This window comes from Salarias fasciatus, chromosome 3, assembly GCF_902148845.1.
Source record: "Salarias fasciatus chromosome 3, fSalaFa1.1, whole genome shotgun sequence".
In the NCBI taxonomy this organism is placed as follows: Eukaryota; Metazoa; Chordata; class Actinopteri; order Blenniiformes; family Blenniidae; genus Salarias; species Salarias fasciatus.
The window spans coordinates 13,142,638-13,162,660 of NC_043747.1; the positions used below are offsets into that span (position 1 = coordinate 13,142,638).

The window sequence follows — 20,023 nt, forward strand, 5'->3', positions numbered from 1 at the left end:
CCCCCCCCCCCCCCCCCCACCCCCACCCCCACCACCCCCCTCCGCTGTGTATGGAGTGACTAGTCAAGACAACACATCACACAAGAAGCTTCATGGGATGGTACAGCAAACAACAAATGGCCCGGAGCAGAGAGTTTCTAGCTCAGAATAGTCAGAGCAAAAAAAAAGCAAAAACACAGTGCAATTTGGAAAACTTGTGTGATTTGATTGTTTTTATTTTTGCAAAATGCTCAGTGGGAATCTATATCCGATCAGCGACTAACAGATATTGATTACTGGTGTTGTCATGACCATATGTGCTGTTTGATTTTAAGCAAGTGACATCGATTAGCTGCTGCAAGTACAAACGACACCCGCAGCTTTAAATCTTCATTTTGTTGAGAATCACATTTGAACATTATGTACACACTGTGGAAATCCAAACTAGCTTGCATGTCTCTCGCAGAAGCTCAAACTAGATATTAAGCCACAATCCCATTACATTCTATAAGCAAATCTCCTTTTCCCAGTGAACCACTGACAAACTAAAACATTCATTACCGTGGTCATAATAAGGATTTATCAACATTCAGCAATTCCACTTTCACTCCCATTTAAAGCTCCATTATCTGTCACAATAATGCGTCTACTTTTTACCCATAATGTGGACTTGCAATGCAGCAAATCACTTGATTGTTTCCACGGCACACAGCACGAACTGTTGGACACTTGAAAGGTCCGACACATTTTCCCCATGCCATTAGTGTCCACACGCTAATGCACTAATTAAAAATGCACCTGGCAAATGAGTGAATCCAACTCACTTATCACAGGTTGCATAACAATACGTCCGCCCACAACATGCCGAGTTATGGCGCTAACCTCTCCAGGAGTTTCAAGCCTCATTTCTAATGCTTCGGTAATTACTTTCCGACACCGAAAATGACTTCCTGCTGTGAAAGCAACACAAACTCCATCCATGCTTCACGGTTTGAAAATCAAACAAAAATCAGCTAAAATTAAGAAGGAAAAATAAAAGTGTCATGCTAAATGCATGCGTCCAAAAACCTTAAAAGGAAGCAATAAACACTTAGTGAATACCTAAATACTAAGAGGGTTTTTTTCTTCTTTTGCTTCATCTCTGAGATTATCCAGTCATTTTCTCTTGACAATATTGTGTTCTAGATTTTTTTTTTAAAGATCAATTGATCGGCAGGAAGTGTTATACAATCACAAATCTTCTTCAACACTGTAAATAACACATGTACATTGATTTTCATTCAATAATCATTCGCTACAACATACTCTTTCCACCGTCTTATGAACTCCAGGCCCACTTCAGTGTATTTACCCGACTAAAATAAGATTGTTGTTAAAATCACCATGTGTAAATCAAGTTTAGCCTCTTTCAAATTTGATTACAGTATACAACGCTAATGATTTCACAAACATACTGAAGAAATAACTGCAAAAGGTAAACTTAAACCCTAAAAATATGAAGTACCATAGCAAAACCGTGACAAACTGTTCCCCTAAATTACTTTTTTGTAAAGTAAAATATTGTTGTTTTGGCTTTTTAATGGCATAGGGTTAAGTCTTGTCTTTGAATGTGAGGGAAGAGCATTCGTTGTAAAAACCAGCCGAGTCTATAATGGAAGTTATAATGACTGAGTGTGGTGACCCCAGTAAAAAAGATCATCCACATTAATGCTTCTGCGCTCTATGTGTTATGGGAACTGCAAGCATCGGCATTTTACTGACTAAAAACCACTCAGGCTGAGTTGCACCCTACCGCCTCCAGCCCCATGTGTTGCCGGTATACACAGGCTTGTAAGCTTGTGTTCCCAAAGGCCTCTTACACTCAGACGAAGACACAGAGGGCCCCAGGTTTGACCTCTGAGGCTGCCACTGTCTGGACAGGGAGCTGTAACCAGCAGGACTCGAGACGGGACTTCTTGATGGGGGCGTGAATGATGGAATGGGAGCCCGGCTCTGACTGCGGCCCTGGCTTGGACTCCAAGTCTGGCTGCCCGTCTTCTGCGGGGCCTGGTACGAAACCCTGGACTTCCACTCTACTGGAGGCCTGGGAAGCATTTTGCGCTGGGCTGCCAAGCGGACATTCGAAGCGAGGGATTGCTGGAGGTTCTGCAAAGTGAAAGCTTCATCTACGAGGCCCAGGGGATGGCGAGAGGCAGCCTCCCAGGGTGTTAGGGCCTTGTGGCCTTTTTCTAGCGAGGACGCCTGCTTCGCCGGGGGGGCTGCGGAGGCCCGAGCTGGAGGCCGAGGGGAGGAAGAAGCTGAAGTCGACTTCTGGCCTGTGGATGGCACTCTGGCTGGTGGCGAAAGGGAGTAGCTCCTGCCAACCGCCTGTAGAGAAGGATCCAGACATGTTTATTTTAGTAAGGGTTCATTTTTGTTTGGCTGACTGGCTCTTTGGCCAAATCAGCCTGGAAAACAGAGCAGCTCTTTCTCAACATACTTCTAAGTGCTGTAATGCTTTTAGCTCGTATTTCACTTTAAAAAATGCACTCCATTTATGCATGGGAATGTATAAATAAGTACTAATGGAACAGCAAGCAAAATAAATTGACTGTGAAAACTGTCATAAGCTCCATGAAAATATATATAAAAACTTTTTTTGGGGCTTAATCTTCCACTCCACTTTGGCATTTATCTAAACAAAGTGAAATGCCCTCTTATTTCTCAGAACAAATGGCTTATGAGACCTCATGAGCATTCACAATAAGCCAAATTCAGCTTTTTATGAGATCTGCTTAGTGGGACAGCAACACATTAAGCTAAAACACGAGAAGAGCAAAGTGCTCAAGACTAAAAGACTTCCCTTGAAAACCAAGAATGCAAAGAGCGGGGGAAAAAAAGCAACAGCTCAAGTAGTGTCCAATGTGAGAAATAGTCTGTTGAGAATGGCTGACATGCAGGAAAGGCAGTGCTGCCATCATCTGGTGGAAGATGTGAACCATCAACATATGGCGCAATGAGGCAAAGGTGACAGAGAGTACAACAGAGTGCATTCATGAAAGGAATAAATGCTTGATGACTCAAAAAGGACTTGAGTTTTGGCTGACTCAGGCATTAGGTAACCTGCAAATGTTCTCAACAGTGTTACCTTGATAAATGTATGAGCAGATGACTAGACAATCTGAGGGCATGTTTTCATTCAGACTAAGCAGATTCTCTAGATGATTCTATTTCTGCATTGTTTATGTAAATGCAAACTCCAGTTCAGCAGAAGACCACACAGTATATCTTACAAAAGCTGCAGAGCAATATAAATTGTGCTCATAATGTTTTGCATAGAGAGATTTTCATTCAGGAACAGATGTTGGAAATAGGCCACATAAGCAGGCATGTTACAGCCCTGTTTATGGAGATTTATGGCATGGCCAGGGGTACAAGTCCATAAAAAAGTGCATTTGCGAGTCATAGGGCCTATTTATATGTAAAGCGCACTGCCTTATACGTTCTTCAGATTAAAACTGAAATAATATACAGTAATAAGTTTTAGATGTTTTGTTGTGTCAGCGCATGTTTATCACTCCATGAAGCTTTAATATGTGTGCTATAAATGCATACATATAAATATACAGCTTTGAATTTAGAAATGTGTTTAAATCAAATTAGTAAGAAAAACATTACAATGTGAAACTGTCATGAGAGCAAACTGAAAAACAGGAAGGGATGAAATGAAGACGTAATGAGTCCAAGACGTCGTGAGGGGGATCGATTTTCTCCAGATATAGCTGCAAAAAATCTGTCAACTCAAAGCACCATTTGATATTAAAACGTCCACTTAACAAATCACTGCCCGTTTGGAAAATGCATGACAACATGGATATACATTTCAGCAGGAAGGGGCCCACTTGCTTCTCCCATGTCCAGAATTAACCAATGAGGTCACAACAAAGTCAGGAATCTAATAATACCCTTCAAAAATGCATCATCAGGTAGTCATTCTGCAGGAATGTGCTTGACAAGCACTCACCTCACCGGCTAGAAAAGTAGCTCATTTGGAGAATGAGTTGTACCTGGCTGATAACTGACATGTTCTTTATGGAGTATGGACAGTTTCTAATTTTACTGCTGAAAACTGATTTTGTTTTGAACCTGCGAGTGTAAAAAAAAATTGACAAAAGTGTTACGTGAAGGGCTGATATACAATAACTGTCAGCACTTCAGGTACGTGTGCAGAAGTAGTGAAATTCAGCAGGATGAAAGGAGACAGAAAATAGAAGAAACCCTGAAAGCATGCTTTAAAGGACAAAAGAAAGAAAACCAAACAAGGATGAAAGACAGTTTAATGGCACTGCAGTGAATGATACAGAAAGTGCACTATAGAAAGAAACACACAAAGAAAAAGGGAAAGGAAGGGGAAAAAAAACACAAAGAATAAAAGTAGCCCTGTACCAAAAATATATTTTTCCAGGTTGGTTATACTTTCCATAAATCTTATTTGTCCATATACATACAACATCAGTATCAGTAAAAGAGCCATGAAAAATGTCCCAGCATCGATATGGGCTTTATGCTTTATTCAGGAAGATAAAAGTATGAAGGCCTTAAAGGTAGTAACTTTTACTGGCTTGAGTTGAAATTTAAGCTGACGGTCTGGACCTCAGTACTCCCTCTCATGAGGCAGTTTAAATATAGTGCCTAACATGATGCAACAGCTGGTAAAAAGCTTAAAATAAAACTAACCCGCTTAAGTAGGAGATATGAAAATAAAAGTCAAGAAAGGCACTGAAGAAAAAATACTAGTCAAACATTGTGTGTTCAAACAGGCGAGCAGTTCCCTGTTTCAAACAGAACTTCTATAATTTATGTCCTAAAAATGGGCCAAAACTCACTTCCTACATCATCACTAAGCTAAAATGTAGCTGTTTGATCAGAATTTTTACAGCCCCATCAACCTTCCCACAATCAACAATAACTTCATAGAACTTTTAAAAAACATATATTTCAGTAGCTACTTTGTCCTTATTCGTTTCTGACTTTTGATATAAGGAGCTATTTAATATTTTCTTCTTTCTAAAAAATAAAATCAACTTCCATTTTATCCATCAAGTACGCTTCTTTTAATTTCTATTTTTTCCACTCGTCTTTCTTTCCATAATGAGTTCTATGCTTCCCTACATTCATCCGAACCATCAACTTTAGAATATTTTCAATAAATTTGCAAAAATTTCAATAAAAGTCTTAGCAATCCACTCTTTTAATGTTAGAATAAATATACTTACATCCTATATCAATTTTAAATGTGCCAGTGATGCCTTTTAGTCTGGCTTTCAAAAAAGATAAACTCTGTTCAATAAAACTAATCAGAGCACATAGTCACCGCAAGAAAAAACTTAATGGGCTCAAAATAATCCACGTGTCAGCAGACCTTAGGAGCACAAACCCTTTGATTCAAGGTGGCAAGTCATGATTCTATGAGAATCACTCTTTATCAGCTGCTGTGGGCTTCCACACCTGAGCTGAGCTCTTTTTAGCTGTGAACTTAGGCTTTGGAGCAGCAGCTGCAGTGTTACCACCAGATGCAGAGTCGGGCCTCGCAGCCACAGGGAAACTAGGAGCGACATAGTTACTGGAGGGCTGTGGCTGGTAAGGTACGGAGGGAGTTGCAAGATAGGGAGGACTTTGGGCTGGCTGGTAAGCAGCCTGTAATGCCTGCGGGTGTTGGTAAAGACCATTTGGGGACTGAGGGGCTTGGGGATGATAAGCTGGAGGAGCCGGTTGTTGATAAGGTTGGTTATACGCTTGCTGGTATGGAACACCAGGAGGCTGCTGATAAGGATTTGGGTTGGGGTAAATATTAGGCTGGTTTTGCTGATAGTGCCCATCGTGCATCATGGGCTGCATTGGCATGCCATAGCCTTGTTGAGGGTACGGGCCACTAAATGGTCCAGTAGGCTGGACGGGTGCCATTTGCTCATATTCAACTGGTTGATTATCACAAGGTGGATTTGGAGGTGAGCTTGGTTTGGGTGCAGGAGGCTTGGCAGCCTCTGGGCCAAATATAAAGAGTGAAGAATTGAGCTGATAGGGTTGGTGTTTCATAACATCTATAACATTAAGGGGTTTAGGGGCAGGCTTCTGTTTCTCTTTGTTTTTCTTTGCTTTGGTTGAAGGGCTACTTGAAGGAGGCTGCTTTGTTGCTCCTGGGGGATAAGATGGTGACTGGATAGGATTATATGCTCGTGGAGGTGGAGCACGTACATTTGGAGTATATTTCCACTCATTCGGTAAGGAAGCAGCTGGCGACGTTGAACGGCTTGCCTTGTTTGCTTCCACAGTCTCAGAGTCGACAACAAACTTCTCCATGCGAGACTGCCTTTTGGCGAACATATCAGCTCCTTTCCCTCGGACGACTGGCATTTCAAAAGCAGGGCCTGCAGATGATGGGTTTAAGACGGTGGCCATTGGGTTGACAGGAGATGAAACTCTTTGACCAACAGTAAAAGAGTGCAATCGCTGTGGTGGTGGAGGAGGAACCCTGTTTTGTGGGGCATTTTGAGGTGCTTGCCAAGGTTTTGGCGAAGGTTGAATATTTGGGGTTGGAACACTGACAGGTGTTTGCTGTGACGAAGGTGTCCAAGTATTCACAGACGTCTGGGGCTGTGCTTGAGCTGGGGACCATGTATTCATTGGTGGTTGTGGTGGAGTGTTTGACGTGGGCTGTTGCCAGTTTGACTGTTGTGTAGGCTGGTGTGGAGCTGGTTGAACCCAAGGTGGCTGACTCTGGGCCTGAGCTTGTTCTTGGCCCCAAGAATGCTGGCCATGTTCTGGAGGGGGTTGAGCCCACGGAGGTTGCGATTGAGCCTGGGCAGGTACTGGTGCCCATGGATTTAAGCTGGCTTGAGGCTGTGCTTGAGAATGTGCTTGAGGTTGTGCTTGTGATCCTTGGATCCAAGGTGGCTGAGCATGAGCTTGAGCTTGTGGTTGTGTTGGAGGCCATGCGTTTATTGAAGGTTGCTGCTGTTGTTGAGGCTGAGCTGTCACCCAAGGAGGTTGAGGTTGACCTGGTGCTTGGGCTTGTGACCATGATTGTGGCAGAGGCTGATGCTGTGGTTGCTGGACCCATTGTGGTTGGGGCTGGGACTCTGGTTGGACTTGTTGGACCCAAGGAGGTTGTGCTTGGGCTTTTTTCTGGGGTTGTTCTACCCATGGTGGTTGTGGTTGAGAGTCTGTTTGTGATTGCTGTGTCCATGGGCTTTGGGGTTGCTGCTGCATTGGTTCTTGAGTTTGACCCCAAGTAGGCTGTATTTGTTGCAGGTGTTGCTGCTCATTAGGGTGTGTCCAAGATGGTTGAACCTGTGACTGAGGCTGTAGTTGCGCTCGAGGCTCAGCCCATGATGGCTGAATTTGTGGGTTCCAGGTATTTGTAGGCTGTTGAAGCTGTGCTTGGTTCTGAGAAGACTGGCGCGTTACCCAAGGTGGCTGTGTTGGGGACTGTCTTGGAGGTGGGTCTTGGGGCTGCACTTGAGCTTGCTGCCAAGAACTGGAAGATGACTGTTGTTGAACTTGAGCTTGACTTTCACCCCAAGAAGTCACAGGAGAAGGCTCGGGCTGCAGAGTTGAACTCAAATGACCATTTGCCTCCTGAGCTGGTGCTTGTAGAGGCTGCTGTTGAGACTCAGGCTCTGGGGGAGTCCATGTGTGCTGTTCTGCCATTGTGCTGGCGGGAGTTTCCTGGGGTGCAGGAGGGGGAGAGGGCTCTGGGGCAGGTGCGGGGGCAGGGGTTGGCTCTAGTTCTGGTGTCGGAATTGCCTCAGCGGTGGGGGCTACAGCAGGTGTGGATAGACTATTTTCAGCACACTGAGGCATGTCCTGGGTGGCCGCTTCCATCTGTGGGGACCAAGGAGGACAGTTGGGATTGATCACAGGCTTTGGAGCAACTGGTGGAGGATTTTTGTGTTTAAGTCTTTGTGACTGGAGGAAATTACAAGCCTCAGCTCCAAGACTAAGGTAGTCCTCCTCAGGTCCTGACTCAAAACCCTTTTTATCATTCCTGTTGAGCAGGTTCAGCAATGCTGGGTTAGGTGACACCTTTGGGGCTTCCTTAAATGTAAACATAGGCTTGCCGGTGCCCCTCTTCCTTGCATCTGACAAAAACCCTGTTTTAATAGCAGGAGTAGAGATGCGTTCATCACGGGAAGCTATCTGCTCCCCTTGCCCCGCAGAATCTTGACTGGTGCCACTCATTGCAAGAGTGAAAGGAGTAGCGGCCATGTTTCCAACTGAGAAAGGCTTTGCAGTGCGATTGCTCAAAGAACTCTGCATTTCATTCATCTGATGCTGGACTGTGCCGTTGATGTTTGAAGAGTATTGCTGCATGTGTTGTTGTTCTTGATGGTATGCTTGTTGCTGATGAATTTGCTGCTGCTGATGAATTTGCTGTTGCTGATACTGACTTTGTTCATACTGCTGTTGCTGCTGTTGATGATACTGTTGTTGGTACTGTTGCTGCTGCTGGTAGTTCTGCTGTTGCTCATAATATTGCTGTTCCTGATATTGCTGATAATTTTGTTGACTTTGTTGGTGCATGTTTACATCCATGTAGGCATGTCCCTCTGTTGAGGCCTGCATATAGGAGTGTTCCAATATCTTCTTTTCTGTCTCTTGCACACTTTCCACAGGAATCCCTTGTCGCCTAAGCTCTTCATGTTCTGCGGATATCTCATCCATCCTTTGACGCCGCTGGGCAAACATCACTGCACCCTTTCCCTTGGTTTCTGGCAAACATTCCATCTCAGTTTGATTGTTCAAGTTCCTCTCAATTTCAAGGAGGCCCTTATCCCAGTTTAATGTTAGCACACCCCTGCTACTGTTGGCATTAGGAAGAAGATGCTTGTCTATAGAGCCGTTGGGAGCTTCAAGGGTGAATTCAATAGTGGGGATTTGTGGTTTGTCGTCTCCGCTTTCCTCGTCCTCGTCGTCGCTGTACTCTGGCTCGTCTTCTCCAGTGCCGTAGCTCACAAGTGTGTACTTCTTTGCCCTCTGACGATGCTTTTTGAACATCAAAACCCCCTTGTTATTGGGGTTGGATGGGGCAGCCGTAAGAAGGAGAGCGATACGTTTACATTTGGATTTCGCCTCCTTCACCTGTTTCTCAGACAGACTCTCACTACGCCTGAGTCCTGCATGGAGAAGGAAAAGAGAGAGTTTTTTTATTTAGAAACAGCTTAGACTAAGCTTTCTTTTTCTTTAAAAAAATATTAGAAATAGAAAACCATTTGATCTGCATATTTTGTAAAAAACAAACAAAAAAAAGTATCTTGAAAGCACTCCATAGGCCTTCATGCTGATTTTATTTGAACTTTTTTTTCAAGTTCAAGGCAGTCCTTAGTCACTGTTTGACTTTCTGATTCTAATCGCAGTTAACTTATTTACCTAAAATTATGAATGGAAAAAAAAGCAGCTTTTGTCACATGGTGGCTAATATTGGCAGCAAAACAAATGATGCAAGCTTTATTGAGTTAAGTCTAATCTAAAGTGCTTACACGTTTATCTCTTTGAAATATTTTAAACTTAGTGGCCTCATGAAAATAATAACTTTTAAAAATAAATCCACTGATCAAAGTTGAAGCACAAACAGCAGTGACACCAAAATATTAATACTACAATCTCTGTGACTGAGCCACTTCCAACATGCAACAGCACGTAAAGTAGGTCAATGACAGATTCTTTAACATGAAAATTATCCAGGATGCATGTGCTCAGTTTACACAACACATTTATCAACCTCTAGCTACATACATCATATATTTGTAGCAGTATTCCTCTAAAATGTGCTCATTTAATTGATCATGCAACATCAACTCATAAAGCGGTAATAAAATGCTGTGACACATGTCTAATAGTCCCATTTGTTCACAGAGAATGCACTACATTAAATCTGTTATTCATTCCCATAAAGTAACCAGGAATAGGAGCTGAGAAGATTAAAGATAGGTCACCCACATGCAATAAATTTGCCTGAACTACAGCGTCTTTTCCAGTCCTTATCTGTAACTTGACATGCTGCCCATTTAAAAATAAAAACTCCATTCTCTCTAAATCAATCATAGTTGTTGACACAAATGAAAATCCAATGACAGATATCACACCCCATAACCATTTTCAAACAGTCCAATAAAGCAAGGTAAATCAGAAGGTTTGGTAATATTCTTGCAAGACTAACCTGAAGGTGGAGGAGACAGCGGGAGTGAGCAACAGACTCACTATTTTAGCTCAGTTAAAGCACTCAGCTTGAAAGGATCAGGTAACCGTCTAAGGGAAGCACTTGCTGGTGTCTGTCAAAGGGCCACTTCTGCAAGCATCATCAGCGTGCTCGTGTTATTTTTATGTCATCTACGCAGCTCAGAGAGACACCTCAGTATCCATATTCACTATTATGCTTCTTCAGGGTAGTTCAAGATCTTAAGATCTGTCTTCATGAATTTTCTTTTTTTAATTATTATTATTTATATTTTAGCCTATTCTGTCATATAAACAATGTCCTTTTCTACTGTTACATTGGCTCAATCATTATTCTAAGTAGACCGAGATGTATCATATGAATGAGCACCCTCCTCCAACCTCCAACTGCAGTGAGATACTATTTTGAGGTGTACACACACCGGACATGAGGCTTTGGAATGCACACATGTTGACAAATGGAATTTACGTTTGCAGACTATTCCTTAAAAATAGACTATTTTTCTCCATACAGTGACACATACACCATGTGAGAATAGGAATTACACCAGGAAATTACAAATGGAAATAATCCAGAGGTACTCACTGGCGTGCCGTGCACGATGCTTGTTGGGTTTGTCTTGATCCCCCTCCGAATCAGAGTCCTGCTCTTCTGCTGGAGCCCCCTCCTCTGAGGGAACATCGAATGAGACCGTAAAAGACCCAGGAACACCCCCGCTGTGCCCTCCTCCTCCTCCTTCTTCTTCTTCTTCTTCACTTTGAGAGCCAACACTTTCACTGACCCTGGGGCCTCCCACAGCCTCAGTGCCCCTCCCTGTTCCCACCGACTGCTGCAGAATGACTTCCACCTGCCCCAGCATGGAAGGGGAGCTGACCACCACTCCATGCTGGCCGAGCGGCTCTCTGACAGAGGACGGGACATGGTGCGCCGTGGTGGTATGCAGACTGCAAACTGTCTCCTTCGTTGAGAGTTCACCCTCGACCCCATGGGCACTCCCCAGAGAGGTACAACCAACATCATCCAAGGTTTGATCGGAAAAGGACACCTGGACCTCGACCATGCCCCCGGGGGAGAAGCTCCCCAGCACCTGCTCACTGTTTTTCTGAAAATCAGGCTTCAGGTCTTCTTCATCTTCAGACGAGGGATGATGAAGTTGAGTCCAAAGTAGCTGCGGCCCCTTTTGGAGTTCTGTGTTGCTGTCAAACTCTCCATCGGAGGCGTCATTTTGGGACTCAGATATGTAGAGTTCCCTTGGGATCTGGGACCTTTGTTTTTCGGAGAAGATATGGAGGGTGGTGGTCTCCACAGGCTCACCAGAAGAGGCCCTCTCACCTTCTGATTCACAGTCCTCAGCGGGGATGGAGTGGTATCTTTTAGAGCAGAGGGAGAAAACACCAATGAGCAGTGCAGCAAATGGGTGTTGATTCATAATTAATCATTAACTGATTATGGCATTTTTTTTAGAGTTTTTTTTTTAGCCAGCACACTGATAAACGGGTAACTGTAGTGTTTGAATACACCTGTTAAATCAGCTGCAACTAACATCAGATCAGGCAGAATCCCTGCCGTTTCTTCACAGTGTCTAACTTTGACTAACTGTCATATAGTTAATTTATATTTCTATACAAAGGCAGCAGAGAGAATGTCCACACAAATCTGTTTTGATCATTTACATGCAACGGCATGCCAATAAGTAATTACTGCAGCTATCGAACCATAGCCTCTCTTGTGCAGCTGAAGTTGTCAGAGCAATCAAGTGGATTTAATCTTCGCGCAGCAAGTTAATCAAAAAAGGTCAGGGCACCGAAGTGGAAAGTAATCACGTTTAAGCGTCACTTCGCCTAATTTCTATTGTCAAGGTCAGACTGGAGCAGAATAACAGATTGTTACTATCTGTGGCTGCAGTTATTGAATTTACATCAAGTAAACTTAAAGAAATATATTTTTTTAAGTGCATGTGGAAAAACTGCAGACTAAAAATCTGTATGCATGGATACTAATATTATCAACACAGTTAAACCTGCAGAGAACTTCTGCTATGAGCAAACATGGAGCAACAATGAGAAACATTATGATAACCCTCCAACCGGAGGTAGTTTAAATTGAGCCTTATAAAGGAACACTCAGCATTATCTGAAGACTTGTCATCCTGAAATATAGACTGGCACTGCCAGCTGAGAAACGGCTGAGCAGCCGCATGCCAATCAGACACACAAATCTGTAACACCTTGACGAAGCTGGCTGCAAGGTCGGCAGGCCAGAATCACATCACGTCACTACAGCACAGACAGACTCAGAGGCGCGTGCAAATGGAGACAGTCGGTGATTCAGTAAGTTATGCAAAAAAAGGCACTGCTCATAAAACAACACGCTATCTAAATGCTAATACAATGGTGCAATAATAAGTTTGTACTGCGTCTGTGAGCATTAAGGGCCTACAGTAAGGCAAGGCTCAGCTTTCGTGATACACACACTTCGAAGTGTAGCAAAAGTGCTTTGTGTTTCACTATATTTCACAAACTGTAAATCTGGCAAGAGAGAAGCGGGAGAAGTTTAGTTGAAAACCACATCATGACTGTCCATCCATCCATCTTTTATGTCCAATTTATTCAAGTCAGGGTCGGAGGGAGCTGGAACTGATTCCAGCTGACAATGGGCAAAACTCAGAGTTCACCCTGGACGAGTAACCAGTAAATCACAGGGCTGACACAAAGAGACAGACCATCAGTCACACACCTATGGGCAATTTGAAGGAACCAATTAACCCGACCTTACAACAGTGGTGGAATTAATTCTTGAACGGGGACCACTTGAAAGAGTTTGGAAGGCCAAGGCATAAGTATTACTCACTTCTGTTCAATATATTTATGTTATGTAAGATGTTTCTGCTGAGCATCAGAAAAGTTCTCGTATTTCTTTCTACATTTTGACTTGGGTTCTTGAACTACCTTTTAACAAGCAACTGCAGGCAGTCAATGGAAGCGTCGATGAGCGCAAACGCTCCCGCGAGGGTGAGATCGGCACACGGCTCCCCGTTGATCGACACCACCTCATCGCCGTCCTGTACTCCAGCCAGGAAGGCGCGACCGTCCTCCTCCACCTGCGGGAGAGACAATTCAAAAGGGCACAGTGAGATCACTGTCCACAGCAAGAGCACAAATAAAGGGAAGTGCAGACTCAGACAAAGGACACGAGCAGCTGTACAGTGGGGATGCCCCAAGTGTTAGAGCTGCCCTCTAACCTTCACACATTGCCCAGATCTGACAGTGAAGCTATTTACAGGAAGCCAAAATAAATCATGTCTGAAATGTTGTCAGTTGCTAAGGTCAGAAAACAGAAACCTATCCACGGGTCAGTATCACGCCATCCATTTTCATCCGGGAAAAAACAAGAGGACAATAACATTTGTTAGTCCTCTGAGTATAGGGAAAATTCCTTCTGAGCTGCGTAGAATAAAATGAGTCTTTTACTCAAAATAAATAAAAGAAAATGACAATTATTGATGGGTATTGTAGCCTGGACTATTAAGATTTCATAGATATTCATGATGTTATTGAGCAGCGAATCAACAGTTTGTACAACTCACACTACAAAGTACCAACAATGTTACAGAAGACACATCAAAATGGACAATTTTGTCTTTAAATTTCAACACCAACACTGCTTATTATAGCTGTGGGCCACTTCTGTGCAGATCCATTTAAAGGGCACCTCTTTACACAGTTAAAGTAATGACTGATGGTTTCATTTTCCTGTAATTGGTTCCTGAAGCCCATAAAATGGTTCATTAATAAAAGGATTTAATAAGGAGAAATAGCTCATAAATTCTGCACAAAAGGCCACTTATACAGCTGGGGGGGGATGAATTATTGCTTGAGTACTGTGCAATTAGAGGATATGTTTTCAAGAAATATGTGAAGATGTTTAGTAAATATAACAAATGCATGAGGCTCGCAGCACTTTCAACACCTTACAGAATATGAATTTCAGCGATGCTACTCCTTTGCCAGCCAAAAGACTGAAACAAAACTGCATGAAAACATTGAAAATACTCTGAACATTAAAAAGTCATGCCTCTACGTGTCTGCCTGCAACTGCACTTATTCTGCTTAAGCAGGGGTGTCAAATTAGTTTTGCTGCAGCTCAATTTCGTCTCGAGTGAGCAGATCTGTTAAACCGTAGCATATAATAATGATCTAAAAAAAAAGATTTTTGGACAAGCCTTTTGTTTTATTGTACATAAGCACTGATATGTGAATGGGCGGAAACACTTATTTCATTTAGTTTCCAAAAAAAAAAAGAACAGGTTTGATATTCTGAGTCAACATCATGTCATTTCTAATGAGGGCTCCTGGTGTAGAATACAGCAAACTGTCAAAAGAACAAGTTCTGCCTTCCTTTTACAAATCCACTCTCAAAATACAGATTTCAGCATCACTGATCTCTTGGATTCAGTTCTGAGTGTTATGGATATGTGCTCCTTTTTTTTTTTACACTTCACTCTTCTGGAAACACATTAGTAACAGCTGTCACTTTTATTAAGATTCTCTCAGTAGATTTTACTTGCAGACGGACTGTTTTTGGTCCGTGGGCCATATGCTTGATCCCTATCCTCAAGGATCAATGCATCATTTTACAGTTTTTGACAGCTTTGCAAAGGTGACAAGTTCAATTAATTAACCAGACCACCAACTTGTTTTCTTTATTTAGCTGGTTGATGCAAATACATTTGAGTAGTCATACAAACTTAAATTTTGATTTCAGGAGAAGAATTTGAAACTAGCATGCACTATTTTTGAATGTACTTATTGCAATAACACAAATCATAATCTCTTGTTCCTCCAGTCAAGCATCGCTGCAGTAAAATCTGGCTCAAAACTGCTTCTCCTCACACTTCACTTGCAGTAAAGCCATTTAACCACTAGATGGTAGTATGCACCTGTTTTACTGCTCATGGAGGAAGAAGGAAACCCTGAAAAATATGAAAAAAGATAACACACAGTTAATGCATCATATAGAGGCATCTATTACAGAGATAGTGTGCATTCCAGAAATGAATTCAGAAGTTTGATCTGTTAGAAACAGTAAAACTCTACAATAATCCAGCTCCTTAATACCAAGGCCACCACACAGAAAAGACTTACATCTGAGACAAATATAAGCAACAGTCAGGGCCGTAAAATGGGCCTTCCTCACCATGTATACAAAAAAAAACTTTACGAGTTACATTATAGAGCTGGTGGGTTTGAGATCCACCTCCAGTTTTAAGAGTTTAGAGAGTGCACAAAAAGCCCTATAAGGCCGTCAGAGTGTCTGTCCACAGGGACTCACCTCACTACGGGGAAGATGGTTTTGTCAGGAATGCCAAAGCAGCCACCCACGTTCCAAAAAAGGAGGGGAAACGTTTGTCATTGCTTCACCTCGCAACTCGAACATTACACAGTCGGGAAACAATCAAAGGAGGCAGAGTCCATCTGGTGTCTCGGTTCTGTTTGTGGTGTGCGACTTGTAAAGACAAGGTAAATTCTAAACATGCAGAAAGAGACGACAGGGAAACTCTCTGGGAGGCGACGGAAGGAGCGAGTTTAAACATTCTCGGCCCCATTTTCCAAATAAAGTGCTTCCCAAAATGATTGCCCTCATTATCACATTGACTGCTGACATTAAGAAGGGGGCGTAATTAAACAGCACTGTACGTCTGGGCAACCCATTTTCAAATGATCTGTCCAATGGTCTCAAACACAACAGAAAATCACAGGAAACAAGAGTGCATGAGGCGTCTGCGTGGCTCAGGGCAGTTCCTGCCTCTCACAGCTTTCAACAATTATGTTTTCACGTTTCAGGTAAATATATTCCAGCTGCCTCGCAGGTAATGCTCACACCATGTGGGAGGATTTCCACTGAATGTCTTCATTGACTCAGCAGAGAGGATGTCCAGAGGTAAGCCAGAGTTGAAACTGTTTTCATTTGAATTTATTTTTTAATGCATTGTATTTTTTCTATTTCAATATTTCGTTGTTTAGTTTTTAGCCACATCACACACAAGGCTACTCCTACATACTGTATATGTGTGTTTTTGTCTCCCTGTGCTGGACGGGGCCTGTCCAGGATGTGTCTTGTCTTCACCAATAGTCAACTGAGAACAGCTCCAGCCCACGTGAGTCACAGTTGTAAAGCACTTAAAAACGGATGAATGCTCCATTTTGCTTGTTACTCTTCAGACCTTGCAACACTTTGCAAATATAGAACCTTCCAATCGTTTTTCTGGCATGGTTCCAAATCCACAAACAGTCTGCATTCAGTAATAATTTGTGTTTTTCTGTCAAAATATTCAGTTGCATCCACAGTTGCACACTGAGTAAAAACATTTCCTCCATCAATAAGAGTTTTGTTCTAAACAGACTTTAATGTTGAGGGTCAGAACAGGCTTTTGGAATGATTCCACGTACAGTTTCATTTCCCACTTTGATAGCATAATTTCAAGATATGCTGAAAAAAACACAATGGATTACAAATTAAATGCATCCACAGCAATAACTAAAACACTAGCTGCTAAGACTGATGTCTTTGTACCACTGTGTGGTTTGCAGAGGGAGATAGAACAATAAGAAATTAAAAAAACCCACAATACTATACTTAACTAAGTAGTAGTTTCAGTTTTTTTTTTATAGTTACAGTTTGCGTTCAATAACTTTCGCTTCATATCTAACACAGCTTTGAAAACACAGCCGGTGAAGCCATGGCGTCGGCTTGTTGGATGATTTTGGGACAGCAGTGACAGTCATCACCTCCGGTCGCTGCTTTCTCCCAGGTGCTGACTGGAAATGTTTTATTTTTTTCTGGGAAGCACAAGGCCAGAATTGCAGTGACAGAAAGAGCTGTGGAGCACTTTGTTTAGCTGAGGGGAAAAGAATGATGGAGGCGGTGGCATTTTGCTGATTGCTTGGCAGCTTAATAAGGTTCCTATGGTGAACTATTAGGCCCGGAGCATCAGAAACAAGAGCGCTTTCTGCTCTGTGAATGTTCCAACATAGAAAGCAAATTATTCTATCTATGAATGCAAACTGAACATATGGGAATCAAATCAAACCCAATCTTCGTGGGATGTTTCTGAAACCCTAGGAATGTCACAAAAATTAAGATTTCTTTATCATTTATTGCTCCACAACTGCTCGGCATGCAGACAGGCTGAACACCAGGATGGCATACCTCTGTAAATAGACCGAAACGCCTCCTGTTCGGGTTCCTGAAAATATGACGTATGAGGTGATGTGTAGTTGTTTTCTAAGAAATCACTGGTGTTCTCATAAATCACGGCAGTTTTCCTCGTGGAGAGCTGCATTGTGTAGTTTCTGCAACTTTAAAAATAAAGTGACCTCACCAACTTTGAACTGAAGCCAAGACTCCAAAATGAGAAGAAAAATACAAGCTCCCTTATATGGAAAGAACCTTTTAGGAGTGGATACCCCGTGCTCTGACACTGCACTGCTAGTCAGTACACAGAACAATCACTTCTCCTCACAAAACAAACCACGGTTCCCACTACAGAAGCTTTATAAAACACAGTTTATCTGACATGAGAGCCTGTAGCTTTGGAGCATCTGTCGTGATCTTGGCATGTTTGTTTTCGGACTTCTTTTTTAAAAACTAACACACTTGGCTCTCTGTCTTCCCACAAGAGACGAGTTTGAAGGTATGCTCAGAGTTATGCCTTCCAGATGAGGTAGACTGAGAAGCCCGCATGTCCTGTGGCACATCCACCACATGTAGCCGCTTCGCTTTATTAGGCCCATTCTTTTAATGCAGTGTGTTCACAAGAGTCTTATGTAACACATGAGAAGACTTCAGCGACGACCCTGTTCTATAAAAAGCACATTTATGTCTAAATTTAAGCAATTAAGTTTCTCAAGAACATTAAAACCTGAAGAGGCATACAAAGTAGCGGGGAATCCTTCAATGTGAAGAGTGACAACTGAGACTTATCATCATTGTTTTGCTGCAGTTGCTGTTTTTGGCATGCTCTCCGGTGAGGGTTATATGAGCTCATGTGCAATAACTTTTCTATACTGCGTGAGACTTTACGGTGTGTTTTTATAATGTACATTAACAGGATTTTATTTGCTATGACTGTATGGGATTTAGCTGTAAAAACTCTTTTAATGCTCACACACACACACACACACAGGCACGTGCTCAAACACAGACACACATAAATTGTCTATATAGGTAAAAATGACAGTAAAAGTCAGGAATGAACATAACAATTGTGATTTGGAAGCAGGTGAAGCGTTGGAGGGCTCCGCCGGTGCTTTCAGAGTCTCTGAAGCTTTGAAGTTGCAGGAATGCAGCTCAAGAAAAATATTTACACATTCACTGCTTGGACGACAAGTTGACGAGTGATCTGTACAACCTGAGCCGTCACCAGCATGAGTTAGGATACCATATATAGAGCCACGGCAACCCTCGACAGTAAGGACACCTAGCTTTTTCTTCTGCCAATATACAGATGCTGTAAAATACAACAAAACACAACATTTATGAGAAAACGACTACTGCTGCATCACATTTCCCTGTAAGGATTTCACATATATACATCCAAATGCATGTATTTTAAATAATGAGGCCAATGCTTTCACCATTTACACAGATATCCATTGATTGACTGCTTAAACTGCATATCTATATTATATGTTCTCTTGTATTTTTCTTTTATTATTAGTTCCTGCCTCCTTGTTTCAGTCATATTAATGCTTTAAACCAAGCTTTCTAATGCCAATTATGCCTTGTAATTATACCTTAAACGTGTGTCTGCACATATATTTTTCAGATAAAAAAAACACCTTGAGTTAACTCTAAATGATTTTCAACAAAATGATGTTTTCAGCAATAGCTGCATTTTGCTTGCAACAAGTGGATGAAAGTATAAAAAGTGAATCTAAAGTGTCAAGCAGAAACCTCACCTCAAATTGTCATCACAATACATCCTTATTCCATGACAACATACAGAATAAAGCACAACAAATCCTGGAATTATCTTATTGTCATTTCCCCCCCTGTATTTAAAAGTTGAAGTAACATCTGCACATTATTATGACAGCTGAACTTGAGTGACAGCTCTTTGCATTAACTTTCAGGACAGGACCTTCTACTCTGCAGGTGAGTTACCGGCCAAAAGAAATGCTTTGCTTTGTTGCTGAAGTCTTAGTGAGTGATAACAGATCACACTGCCCTCAGCTTCACACTCTCTCGGCCTTGACCATATAAGGGTGCTGAGGAATCTCTCACCAAAACACGGCCAACGCACAAAAAATTCTGCGACACGCACAGCTCCGGTTCAGCTCTCTCCTACTATAAATAGAACTCAAGTTATTCCAAACATCCTCAATTTAATTAAAAAAAAATGTTTTGCATGATCATCAGTTACAAGAAGTAGAATCCCGCTATGTTCTGCGTATTTATTTTACAAATGCAACCGGACATCTCACCTGTGAAACCAGGAATGGTATGTAGGTGTCCCCCTCGCCCTCCCGCAGGGTGAATCCCCAGGGCGCGCACCCACGCAGCGTCACGCAGATGTAATCCCCGGTGCCCATGCTCGCTGCACGCGCCTCCTCAGCCAAACTTCCACGGAGCGCTCATGGAGCCGTCGGCCGCGACCAGCAGCACTTCACAACAACCAAAAAAGCGCCGCTGCACCGCTGTATAATCCCCATCATCCGAGTCCGGCCCGTTTCGGAGACGTCACGGCGCACAGGGCCCGCCTGCAGGCGTCGCGTGCAACTGGTGGTTTAAAAAAAAAAAAATGAGTGAGCTCGAGTAACCTCGGAA

General features: G+C 42.6%; 1 protein-coding gene across 3 annotated transcripts; it reads right to left on the reverse strand.

The window, feature by feature from the left end:
- Positions 1-194: 194 nt before the first annotated feature.
- Positions 195-19,854, reverse strand: synpo2a (synaptopodin 2a). 3 transcript variants are annotated; one of them, XM_030085714.1, is made up of 5 exons: positions 19,681-19,854; positions 13,144-13,295; positions 10,781-11,565; positions 6,274-9,134; positions 195-2,346 (listed from the first exon to the last, which is right to left on the reverse strand). In XM_030085714.1, the coding sequence occupies exons 1-5, from the start codon at positions 19,786-19,788 to the stop codon at positions 1,768-1,770; spliced, it is 4,485 nt and encodes a 1,494-aa protein (XP_029941574.1). In that variant the 5' UTR covers positions 19,789-19,854; the 3' UTR covers positions 195-1,767. The 3 variants fall into 3 exon arrangements, with proteins under 3 accessions (XP_029941574.1, XP_029941573.1, XP_029941572.1); XM_030085713.1 differs by having other exon boundaries at positions 6,214-9,134; XM_030085712.1 differs by lacking the exon at positions 195-2,346 and having other exon boundaries at positions 2,736-9,134.
- Between the last annotated feature and the right edge of the window lie 169 nt (positions 19,855-20,023).

Bases quoted from the DNA above. Each gene is read 5' to 3' on its own strand.
- synpo2a (XM_030085712.1), bottom strand. From the start codon at position 19,788: ATGGGCACCGGGGATTACATCTGCGTGACGCTGCGTGGGTGCGCGCCC. The intron at 13,296-19,680 runs GTGAGATGTCCG...TCTCTCCCGCAG, and splicing joins TACCATTCCTGGTTTCACAG to GTGGAGGAGGACGGTCGCGC. The intron at 9,135-10,780 runs GTGAGTACCTCT...TTCTCCATGCAG, and splicing joins GCATCGTGCACGGCACGCCA to GACTCAGGCGTAGTGAGAGT.